The following is a 12,997-nucleotide window of genomic DNA, read 5'->3' as shown; positions in this document are numbered from 1 at the left end:
CTCTTTTACAATAGAAAAGATTGTGTACAGCTCTAGACTGTGTACAGCCCTTAAAGAAGAATGCTGCTTTTACATAGACAAAACAGGGATGGTTAAAGAGAGCATGAAAAAGGCCAGAGAAGGTCTTGAGAAAAGACAGAGAGAGAGAAAGAGAAAAATGAGAGCTTGTAGAAGAATTGGTCTTCAACCTCTCCATGATTGTTAACCCTACTTCCTTCCATCTTGGGACCAATAATTAGGTTATTTTTGCTTATTTCCTTTGGTCCCTGGGCCTTAAATAGGCTGACTAACTTTGTGAAGCAACAGTTAGATAATCTGATAGCAAAATCTATTCAGATACATTATCATAAGTTAGCTATGGAGGACCACAAGACTCTAGATGAGGATGTTACTCTATTCAGGGTGCTCCCAAGTCTCATCTCCACCCAACCTAAAAGAGGGGACTTCTGCCCCTAGACCAAGCAGTGAGAGGCCACCCAGAACCCTCTCTGTCTGGTGATCTGATTTCTTGCTTAGGCTTCGAGGTTAAGCACTGCAAGGGAATATAAATAAAAGTTAAAAATATGTTTCTGGCTTCCCTGAGGGACAAGCCTGACTGCATAGGGATTGATGTCAAAAGTATCCCCTCTCCAGGAAAAAGACATCGGGACGGGTATGGCCCTCATGCCTCACTGGACAACGACAGGAGGACTGGAGCCATTACAAGGTCCCCTTTAATTACTGGAGGTCAGGCCTCTATTCCCGCTTTGGCAAGATTAGAATCGCCACAACCCTTTTATATTTGGAGAAGGGAGGAGATGTCAGGGCCAGCCCTGCTTATACACTGAAGGCCTAAAATCAGCCATAAGCCTAAAATCAGCAATAGGCCTGACATACATGCCTGTCACATGACATACATGCCTGACTAACACAAAGTCTTGGGTATCTATGGAAAACACTGAAACAGATGGCTATAAACTATTGTAAACAGGCAGCTTTTGTGGAAATCTACCAGCTTGAGTAGTTATAGACCTTGGAAATAGGCAGCCTTGGCAGATAGTACCAACTTTGATAAGGACAAGTGAAGCATAGGCAGAGTCATAGTAACCTGACCCCTGAACCTTCACCCAGCTGATACCCTGTTCTGAAAGATATTTGTACTCCCCCTAAACATCTATGCTCCTGTGTCATCCCCTTCCCCACATCCTGCATTTTTGTGTTTGTAACCCCTGTGTTAAAAAGTAAAAATTATGATTTAATAATAAAAATAAGAAAAAAAAAAGAAATGAAAAGAAATAACACACAGTGTCCCCCTGGCTCTGCTGACTTAGCTTCTGACAATCCATTTTCTTGTTCTCAGAAATACTTTGAATTATAAAATGTTATTGTGGTTTTTGTTAGTCTGCTAGGTAAAATGATTTTTATTGATTTCATATTAAATTTCAAAGTTTGTAGTGAGTTAAAATGTCCTTCAACATAATTATAGGTCATATTTATTTTTATATTGTAAAATGCAAGTTAATTTGTTGAACATTTTTTTAAAAAATGGATTCCTTTTTGAGAATTTCACATATGAGTACTGTATTTACATAATTTTTTTCTTTCTCTCCTTCCTCCCACTCTTCCCAACCCCCAATACTTTTCAAATATATCTTATTTAATTATTGTTCATATCTATATGTATATATGTATACATGTATAAGCATGTATATATATATACAAATACTGATAAATAAAATGTTTGGGAAAAAAAGAAAAACAAAAAAACCAAAAAAAAAAAAAAAAAAAGAAAAGAAAAAGAATTCCATAAAGTGACTTATCAGGCTCTGACCAAGTCAATCAAGTGCATCACCCAGACAAATAGTAGCAAGTACCCCAGGGAAAAGCCAGATCACATGTTGGCTTACATAGATGGATACATGCAAGAAAAAAAACTGCCCAAGGACCATGGCCTGTTCTTTAAGACCTTTCAGAGTAAGAGGCCAGTCTCAGAGCTGAACCTTCCAAACTCTCACAGGAGGAAACTGATGGCTACAGTTATGTTCAAAGCCTCTGCAGAGACTTGGTTTCACTCCTCTGGTCCTATCTCTGTGTGGGGCTGCTATACCATAGGACCAAGGATTCTTTTCTCTCAGCATCTTTTCAAGAAGTACATAAGCTATGGAGTTCTGTCGATCTCCCTCTATCAAGGTGAAAATGGAGTTTTCAAAAGTTCCTCCGTTTCAAGGCTCTTACCTACATTTAATATGAAATCCCCTGCAGGCCCTTGAGTTGAAGTCGAGGTCCCCAACTGGGGTAGTAATTTGAGAGGTTCCATGAGTTAGAGAAGGTGGGGGATATACTAGCTAGAGGTTGTAGATTCTAGGGAGCATCTTGTCTCTGGCTCTTGCCTGTGTTCCTCTGCTTATTTTTTTTTTTTTTTTTTTCAGTTAGGTGAAGAACCTGCATCAGATATACTCCTATCACCATGATGATGATATGGGGCACATGGGGCAAAGTCACCATGGGATGAACCCTCTGAAACCCGTCTTAAGGATGTTGGTCACAGGTTGGAAATAAAGAACAACTACACCAAACATAAGAATGTAACTATCAGGTCCCTACATGATGGTGCACACCATTAATCTCAGTGGTCGGGAGGCAGAGGCAAGTGGAACTCCCTGACTGGTCTACATAATGAGTTCCAGGTCATCCAAGGCTTCCCAGTGAGTCCCTGTAACAAAGAGGTGAAAAAGGGACCATAACTCTCGGGAGTTGAGGAGATGACTCAGTTGATAAGGATCAGAGTTCAAATCCCCAGTATGTATGCAAAAGCCTGGTCTGGTGGCACATGTCTGTAATACCAGTACTGGGAAAGTAGAAATAGATGAATTTTCAGAGCACATTGCTCAGCTGGCCTTGTCACTTAGTGAGATCCAGATTCAATGAGAGAACTTGTCTCAAACAAATAAGGTAAACAATGAGGAAGAAACCTGATATCAACTTCTAGCATCACCGCCATATACAACATGTACCAGAGATATAAAAACAATTATCAAAAGATTCATTAAAGTTACCCTAATATTATTTGTTTACAAAAGAAAAATAACTGATATTTTTATGCTTTCTTTTCAGATGGAAAAAAATCTGATGTTCAAAGAGGGTTTATTAACTTGCATAGACTCTTGTGTATTTCCTATATTTACCCACTAACCTATATCTTTGAACATCTATCCTTCCAATTCATAATGAACTACAGATTAGAGTAAATCTCAGTGGAGCAGCATACACAGTATTCTGAGTCCAGTGAAAATATGAGTGCTTAGGGAAGAATTTAGTGACAGCGCAGTCACCAGGGTGTCTGGAGAGAATGAACCAGAAGAAGAATGCAGGGTTGATGCTTTCTCCTGAACAATCTGGCGAGGAGTAGCTTAACTCCATCCAGGAAACTGGAAGAAGACCGTACTACACCACTGACAGCCTATTTGGAACAGGACTGAATTCCAGAGTTTCTGCCAAGGAAACTCTGGCAGCCATCCCAACCCCCTCCTTAAAGGGCAGGATCCGAAGCTCTCAGAGAAGGAAGGCCTGTTATGTCTTGCCCCGCCCACATGCTGTGTGCACAATGGGTGCTCAGCAGGACCCTGGAATACTAGGAAAACTTCTTACCAGCTAACAAATTGGGAAAATCAAGAGAGATCTAGGGAGAAAACATCTGAAACCACCTTGTCAGCAGGTTGGAAGCAAAGCTGAAGGCCCCAGGTTCTACCCGGATTCCTTCCCTCATTTGGGAGAGACCCACCATTTTACATGAGATACAGAGATATGCATTTGAAAGATGTATTTGATCATAAAGCATTCTACCAGGTAGTAAATGGATCTTTGATCTAAAGGAGAAAAACCAGTTAGCTCATATAACCTTGCTTGGAGGACAGGGATTACTACCGCATTACTACAATAAGTCATCTTCCTGTATATATCAGAGCTATTGGATTTCTGTATATGAGTATAAAGTGCAATGGATTGACCCTGGAAATGTTGATTTTAATGAGAATTAAAAAAATTAAGAAATGCAAGCACCTGTCATCACAGTTGGGATGGAGGCAGGAGGATGGCTGAGATCTGCTAGCCAAATATCTACTTCCAGGTTCAATGAGAGACCTTGTCTCAAGGAACCCAAGGGGGAAGGTGACAGAGCGGAGTACCTGACATCTTCCTCTGGACTCTGCATGTCCTATACACACATGTGCATGTACCACACACAATCCGATCACATACACATGTGTGTACATATATATGTGAGCACACATGGGCATCCACAAACTAAGATACAGAATAGGTTCCTATAAAAAATATGTTTTGTGACCAATATTTAAAATGTAGTTACTAATTAAATATTTGTGTGTGTGTTTGTGTGTTTGTGTGTCTGTGTGTTTATGTATGTAAATTTAGGTGTTCCACATGTGTACAGAAGCCTGAGGAGGCCAAAGGAAGGTGTCAGACCTTCTAGAGACAGTTTCTGGAGGCTGAGAGCCTGCCATCACATAGGTGGTAGGGAAAGAACATGAGCATTCTGCAGGATTGGTTAAGTGCCCTTAACTGTCAAGCTATCTATACCAAATGTTTCTAAATAGAGCCAGGATCAAGTTCCTTGAAATGGGAAATGTATTATTTACGTTTTTAATATTAATATGATTTGTAAAGTATTAACTCAATGACAAAAATACGTGTACATGCAATCCAGAAGATTCCAGCTTCTCTGCCATGGCTTCTGAGGTTTTTCTGACAGGATTGTATATTTTAGCCATAGAGAGATAAGGCATCACAAGAGATTTATAAAACCAGATTTATGAAACCTAGGTGTTAATGCTAAAAAAAAAAAAAAAAATTAAAAAAATGTGTGCCTCAAATTTAAGGATTTTCTTCTATAGCTGATAAGGATGTTTGATCATTTTACAAAACAATGTCATAAAATCCTGAGATAAGATAATGGAAAAAATGATAATCACTTTTATATTTATAGAAATTCACATTTAACCCTTAACAGAGTAATTTACCTGCAACTTTTATCTTTTACACCATACTCCTCCAGATTGATTGGTATTCCTCAATCACACTCAAATCATCCGTGAAGTATTTTCAAAGCCACACTAATTAGGTAGTAACTGAGTGGGAGACAGAGCCTTACTGATCGAGCTGCAATCTCAGTTTTGCTCATGTACAGCCAAAATCGCTGTGGCATAGGAAAACTGTGGATTATGCCACAGTTCTCTCTAATAATAATTTCTAATCTGGCCAGAAGATAGTTGGAATGAGTGGTTCTGCCTTGGTTTTCCACTGGGTGGGCCTCAGATGGACAGCCCTTGATGGGAAAATAAAGACAGGCTGTTTCTGAAAGTGTCTTCTTTCACCATCAGTTTCAAAATTCCACCAGACAAATAGTAGCAGACTTCATTGTTCATGGACTGAGAGGAGTTCAGATCCTAGCAGAGTGCTGAGCATCTCAAAGTGCCATGCCAACCAGTACATGTCAAGGATTCATTAGATGGGAAACTATGGAGGGCACTAAGGATGGGAGGATTTTCAAGGGAAACTCAAGCAAACGTGAAGAGCTATCACAGTGTTTCTGTCCACAGGACTCTTAGGTCTGAAACAATGGGGTGACCCTTACCTGCCATATGCCTTCTATAAACCACTCCAGCACAAGAAACACAAAGGGTGGGAAAAGCCACATGGTGTGTTCACATTCAACTGTCCATAAACATCCTAATATTAAACATCATACTTTCTGATGTCAAATGCTCCAGTGTCATACTAGGAATATTTTCTTTGTGCCATCTAGATTTTTGCCTTGGGTGCTGAGAGCACATGTAATTGTTTTATTAACACTAAAAAATATCTGAACAAAGCTTCTTTAGGTTTTCCAAGTTCACTCCACGACATCCAGTAATGATGTCTATATCCTTCTGCAAGACACAAATTTAACTTGATCTTATGGTAAAGTCCATGCTTACTCTTAAAGCTACCACACCAACATTTCAGAAGCCTGTCATTCCAAGGACTGTGTGGCAAGTGCGTAAGTGTAGACTACTTAAAATTTGTTTGTCTTTTAACAAGTTCTTGTTTCCTATGTCTTCCCCTTTGAGAAACATGGCATCTGTGAAAAGAGGTTTCTGGGAAAGGGTGCTTCATATGTCTCTCCACATAGACTAAGGAATCCAGGCATTGACTGGACTCTTTCAAACTGAAAATAAGGTTCATGTTGGACACTTTCACTTTTCTAATAAGACCTTATGCCAGTTCTCAAGGATTACTCAGAATTAATTCCATATAGGGAAGCTGACTGGCACCCCCGCCTGTGAAGCATCTGTGACTAAAGGCTGAATTCTGTGGGAAGCTGATGGAGTGTCAATGTACAAACCAGTGTGTTCTCTGGAGTTATATTCCCTGTGTTCACAGTTCTACTGTATGACAGAGGAACACAAAACAGCCTTTTGGGCATTTATAGCAAGTTGATTCTAAGTTAACCAGAGGAATGTAACTACATCTAACCTCTGAGTTGTTTCTAACCAAAGGCACAAGGCAAAAGTTTCAGATGTTTACTTCTGCAATTATGCTACACAAGGGTGTGATTTATGTCCCAACTGCAGACTGTTCTAGGCACGTGGCCACAAAAGAAAGGCCAATACAGCGAAGAGCTGAGGTGACTTCTGTCTGACAGCCAGTGAGACTCTTATACCAGCAGCCCTTCATGAGCAGAATACTTTCAACCATAAGATCTTAGAAAGAGATCCTTCTCCTGACAAGCCTTTGGATGAAATCCAGTACTAGAACCTTCACTGCATCCTTATGTAAGATGTTGAATGAGAGAATTCCCTCTAAGCCAGAAACTTTGCAACAAAAATATGCATTTTCTTGAGCTGCAATTTGATGGAAACTTTTACACTGCAGTAGATAATATATTATTGAGGTTTATTATTATAACATTAATATATTATTAAGTTAATAAAATATTTTATAAGTGAGAGGATAATTTATATAAATGCACCATTACTCATCATGCTAGGTAACAATTTGATCACATGTTTTATGTTTTTTTTAATAAAATGTATGTACTTAAACCATTGTTTTTCCATTCTATACTTACACTTTCCTTTTGTAGCTGATGCTATTTTAATTTATTATGCTTGTTAAAAAGACAAGTTTTGTTTTTATCTTACTATTCTAGTAATCTCTCATATTAGATTATCTTACTTTCTAAGTTTACATTATTTTTAATGTGTTTTTACATTATTTTATTACTTAATGAGATCACTGTTATTAAGTTCTCCTCTTTCTTCTGCACCTGCTTTTATCAGTGCCAATCAGAGAACAAGCAAAGAGAATTCTTTCTGAGGCTGGTCACCCACATAGAAATGCTGGGTCGGTCATGTGACTTCACTGGCTCTCCCTGCATTAGATACTCTACCTCTGTCTTAGACAAACTTTTGGTCAAACACTAACCTATAAAAACAGTTAATCTTTTTGGCTATGATACTGATGAACTACATTTTCAAACACTGCCTTGTAACCCATTAACTTGAAGGAAAAACAGAGAGCTAAATTTTCTTAATACTTTGTATCTCATAGCCCAATAGAGAAGTCTATTGAATATATAACTAATGATTGAATAATTAACATCAGTAAAATTTAATTTAAGACATGGGTTTCTAAACTTAGTCTCGACTGTGGTTTTACAACTTTTTAAAAACCCAATAATTTCTTCCTATGTACTCTTTAATACTGTCCCAGAAGTGCACAAATATATTATTCTAACAAAATCAGCTGTTAGCCAGTGGTGGTGCACACCTTTAATCCTAGCACTCAGGAGGCAGAGGCAGGCAGATCTCTGAGTTCTAGGCCAGCCTGGTCTACAGAGCAAGTGCCAGGACAGCCAGGACTACACAAAGAGACCCTGTCTTGAAAAACAACAACAAAATAAAATCAGCCCTCCGCCCACTGGGTATTAACCTTTTTATTTTCCCACTGCCTCGCATCTGTCATCTGATCATCTGTCCCTTGGAGAGACAGACCAGACTGTCTGAGTGACACATTCTTTTATTGAATCTTTTTGTTCAGAAGGGCACTGTGAAAAGTGAAAGCCAGCCCCAAGGTGAGTTCACTAGAAGCTAAGAAGATGCCCTCATCTCTCAATCAAACTCTTCCTTGTTCCCAAATATGCTTGTCTCTCAGCCCTGTCCTGGGTGTCTATTAAAATGCTTGAGTCCTCTGGTCTGGATTGAGTCCCTCAAGCTGTTCTCATAGCCTAGAGGCCATGTGCAAAAGGAGGAAGATCTTGCTGTGCTGATATGACCTCTTCTCTCTCATCAACCCCACTAACAAGTCAGCTACTAGAAGACATGTCCATGTTTTGCCTTCTCAGTCTCCATGCTTTGGACATGGTGCATAGCTTTTTATTTGAACAAACTAATATTTCTTTATAGGGGTCGGAGAGCTGTTACTATGTTGAAGTTGAGACTAGGATCTTTGGATAAATGACTTGGAGCAAATTATTTAAACACCTGGAGGCATAATCTGATACACTATAAAATAAGAGTAACAAGATGCCTGCTTCATACAAGTGCTTAGAATTTAGATTTTCTGCATCAAAAATGTGTAACATTAAATTACCACATTACTCACTCGAAAAAATACTACCCATGAGAATAACAGGTAGCAGTTAATAGCTCTGATTATTGTTATTCATCTGTCCACTTTTTTTTGAAAGATGATTTTGTTTTTAATTGAGAGGTGAGGAAGTCAAAGTCTACTTATGTATAGACCATGTGTACTGGTATCTGTGGAGGCCAAGAGAAGGCTTTGGATGCTCTAGAGCTGGAGTTTTAGGTTTTTATACAGCAGTTGTGAGCTGTTCCGACTGGTGATGGGAAGTGAACTCAGGTCTTCTGCAAAAAGAGGATGCGTTCTTAACTGCTGACTCATCTTTCCAGCTGGCCTGTGTGCATTTTGTCAAGGATTTCTCCTCTTTTGAGTAAGAACTGAAGGCAAAGCGCCAGTTGCTCACCATTCCCCCATGTACCCAAGACCTCTATGTCCCCTAGTCGTGTTGTCACATCCATGTGACTTTCCTCGTGCATATTTTAATAGGAGCACTGCCTAGTAAAGCTAGCACTTTCAGGCTAACTATGACTTTTTTCCATACACAGGAGTTTCAGCACGGAGGTTTGTCAAGCCTCTGGTGTCCCTTTATAAGATTGTGTTGGCTTTCTTCACACCATGTTGTACTCTGTGGTTTTTATTTTAGCAGGTGTGCCAGGGGAGACAAAATATCTATCGTGGCCAACGTAAAGACCCAGAAGTAGCTGGAGCACAGGGGCTTCCAACAGCACAAAGCAATGTGGTAGTTTTCTCCAGTGTCTGAGAATCATAGTTTAATTTTCCTCCTGGAAAAAAACCAAGATCAAAAAATAAAAGAAATAAATTTTAAAAATAAGTTCAAGTAAATCTCACCAGGACAGCCAGTGGCATTCAGGGTAGTGAAACACTGGGTGGTGGAGCAAAGGCACAACTTCCTGTGGACGGTCGCATCTGTCTGTCCTATGAGCCAAGGATGGTCAGGACACAAGGCAGTAGATACCTTCCCCCAGTATCATCATATAAACAGTGCTTGGCGATCTTGTCACCTCTCCACCAAGAACATGCCATCTTGTTTGCTATGCACATGATTCTTAGAGTTTGAACACAGGTTGCAAATAAATAAATTACCAAAGAATACAGTCATTAACTTATGAAAGCAAGAAGACTATTATTAATAGTCTTTAAACTTTTAAGAAACAAAAATTTTCTAAAAACTTGTTTTTAGAATAAGATATGTGAATAGATATGCAAGTAGTCATATGACTTGTAACAAGTGAATTCTTATAAATAACCAAATAAATGTATATGCTTACATATGACAATGGCATATATAAAATACATAATACCAATATATAAAATGATGGTATGTTTTTAGGAAATGCTGCAGGATAATTTTAAGGGTGCTGTAGTCTGATTCCCTCCATCTGTGTGAGGAAGGTTATGATCCAAGGGGAAGGTAGCTTTCCCATGTGTGCTACAGACCTGATTCATGGTCAGGGTTCTGTTTACCCAGAAGGAAGCAAGATTGGTATTTGGTCCTAGCTCTGCCATTAACATGGGAAAGTTACTAAATCTCCCCTTTTGTGCATGTCTTCATTTATATAAACAGTTAAGATAGGCCAGTGTTTTCCAAATATTGTCCTATGAGGGAGTTTTTAATCACTCTTTAATAAAATGGGAAAAAGATGGACACTAGATTGGGTTGTTTGTCTAGTTAAATGCACTTATTTAAAAAAAAAAAAACAAAACTGATGTAAATAGCTTGATTTCCTAAACAGCAAGGATTTCTTGCTAACTTCGAGCATCCTCACAAGGCGAAAGTCAAGTGTGACCTCTATTAATAGAATCCTGTTATTCAAACCTGCTTGCATTTTTAATGGTCCACAAATGCAAATTGTCTGGGATGGACTATGTTCAGCCATCATTTTTCTCTGGCTCTTAACTCACAAATGGTATTTAACTCTAAAGCTGTAAGGAGGAACCTATTTATCCCAGCACTTTTTCAAACATGATCTGTTACAGAACATCTAGAAAGATATCATAACTGCCCAACTAGAAAGGGGATTATCATTCAAATGGGATTGGAAAACAATGGGTTAAAAGGCTGGATACTCTTTTTTTTCCTTGAGAAATACTTAGATCATGTAGAATGGTAACATCCATTGTGAAATCCATGATACAACCCCCATCCCCCCACACATACACACTCCAAAAAAAACAGCAAGCATGAGAAGCTCTGGTAGTTATTGAGGGAAGCATCTGCCATTCTCTCTCCACTTATCTGTTCTAGGGCATTCTGGAACACACATTAACAAAGGTGACCAACTTAAAGAAATTTCTTCAATAGCTTTTAAGGAAAAAAAACAAAGAAATTTACCATTTATTTTATAATAGTTATAATTTGATATTTTGTTCAGATTAACCAAAACTATAGATTGTTAAAATATTACAAAAGAAACCTGGATGCAAACCAATAGTTGGCAAAAGAGATAAAAGTTTTGTACCAGGTATTGACAACTATATATTCTGCTTTATCATTACAAACAAAGGCAACTTGTATCAAAAGTTCTATAGCTAATGATGACAACAGGAAAACTTATATTTTACATAACTCTGTAGTAACCAAATTTGTCTATCATCCTTACACAGTTAACACAGTGTAAAATAAAAACACCCATAAGTTTGAAACTAAAAAAAATGCTACTGGCTCCTTTCAAATGTCAAAGTTGTTAAAAGTTACATCAATGTGAACAATTAATTATGGATTAAGTCACGGTTTATTATGATCAAGGAATAAGACTTGTAGAAGAAGGAAAACCTAAAGGTGTTTGGGACTTACTTTCTTTGTATAATCATTTGATCAGAATTGAGGTTTCCTTTGCCTTTTGCTACAGTTCTCATCCTCGTGTGAGCTACAAACTAGCCAAATGCTTCAGCCTTCTGGACTCAAGTTTCACTTTACCCAGTGGGGGTGGGGGCTTTGCAGTTGGGACAAGATGATCCTAGACCGAACTCTACAGAGAGAGGACACAGAAGTGTCCTTTTCAGCATTCTGACCAGCATTTCTTTCAGACTCGGTTTTGATGAGTCTGTGTGCTGTGCGTTACTTCTAAGATTTTTTTCAGCATAACTGTACGGTAAATTCCAGCCTGTGCTTTTTTTTTTTTTTTTTAATAATCCTGCTGACTACAGCAGTCTGTAGCCATAAAAAGCCTCCACAGACCAAAAGTGTCTCTGTGAAAAAGCAAACGTCCACAGAACATTTATGTTCACAGACAGTACAAGGAAGAAGCTCCTGATTTAGTGCTAATGAGTTCCAAAGATTGCTTCGAGGGGCTAAACTTAGAAAACTTACTTCTCTTTTGATGACTTTTGTAAACAAAATACCAACACTAAAATAAGCAATTTAATCAAGAGAAGGGGGAGTGTCCTGTCCAGCAAATCAAATTCTCTGCCAAACTCCACTGGAGAGCCCTGTCTGCTACTTAGCTCAAAACTGTACTTAAGTCTGACCTGGCTAGACTCCCTCAGCCCCTGCCCCACAGGTACGTTTGAGACTTTTGCAAAAGATTTCAGTTTGCAGAACAAGCTACTCCCAGAGCTTAAGTCACTCTCCATTATCCCTGTGGAAAAGCACCAAATAGCTTTAACATTCTACAATAGTCGTTTATATAATCTGATCTGATAGACAAATACTGTAGTTTGAAACTACACCATGTCAGTTCGTGTGAACATGCTCCATTAGAAGCTGTTAGGAGAAGCTGAGCTCACAAAGCAAATAACAGGGGTGCAAGAGAAAACAACACCTGAGTCACCCCTTCACACATATAACCTTTGACTTTCTGCAGAATAATTCAACTCCCCCATATTGTACAGCAGATCACATTTCATATCAACAGCTAAAACCAAGCAACTCTTAATCTTTCTTTTAAAACACAAAACATCCCAGCTACTTGCCTTTTGGCAATTTCTGTGCATTTCCCAGAGCAAGTGCAATACTTCCACAGAGAAGTAGACACCCCAGGCTGGAGAGCATGTTGCATTTGCCTGCTCACACGGGGAGTGATGCGGCTGGGTGCCTTGCAAGCCTGGAACTGCATTTAAGTGGACGTCCTCCACTGACAGAGGCGGGAGGCTGCTCTGAGCTCTGCTGTGGGCTTACTCACAGGGGGTGGAGACAAGATGACATCACACCCTTTCCCACACACTCAAAAAAAAAAAAAAAAAAAGTAGGCACAACAGCAAAAACATATCATCACATTTCCCTCTGCAATGCTGCAACTGCCTGCCTCTTTCCCCTCAGTAGAAGTGAAATTGTGACCAATCTGTATTCATGAAAGAACTACCCAGGAAACTTGGAAACATTTGATGAACTAGTTTAAAGAATAAAAAGGCACTCTTA

At 38.9% G+C, this 12,997-nt stretch overlaps 1 protein-coding gene across 1 annotated transcript in view; it reads right to left on the bottom strand.

Annotated features, from left to right (window-relative positions):
• Abi3bp (ABI family member 3 binding protein) overlaps positions 1-12,739 on the bottom strand; it is a 206,391-nt gene extending 193,652 nt beyond the window's left edge. Inside the window, 1 exon segment of the mRNA XM_076943023.1 lies at positions 12,553-12,739. Coding sequence (XP_076799138.1) covers positions 12,553-12,631 — 79 coding nt within the window. The 5' untranslated portion in view covers positions 12,632-12,739.
• Between the last annotated feature and the right edge of the window lie 258 nt (positions 12,740-12,997).

This window comes from Arvicanthis niloticus, chromosome 12 (assembly GCF_011762505.2).
Source record: "Arvicanthis niloticus isolate mArvNil1 chromosome 12, mArvNil1.pat.X, whole genome shotgun sequence".
NCBI lineage: Eukaryota > Metazoa > Chordata > Mammalia > Rodentia > Muridae > Arvicanthis > Arvicanthis niloticus.
This window is presented reverse-complemented; position numbering and strand designations above follow the sequence as displayed.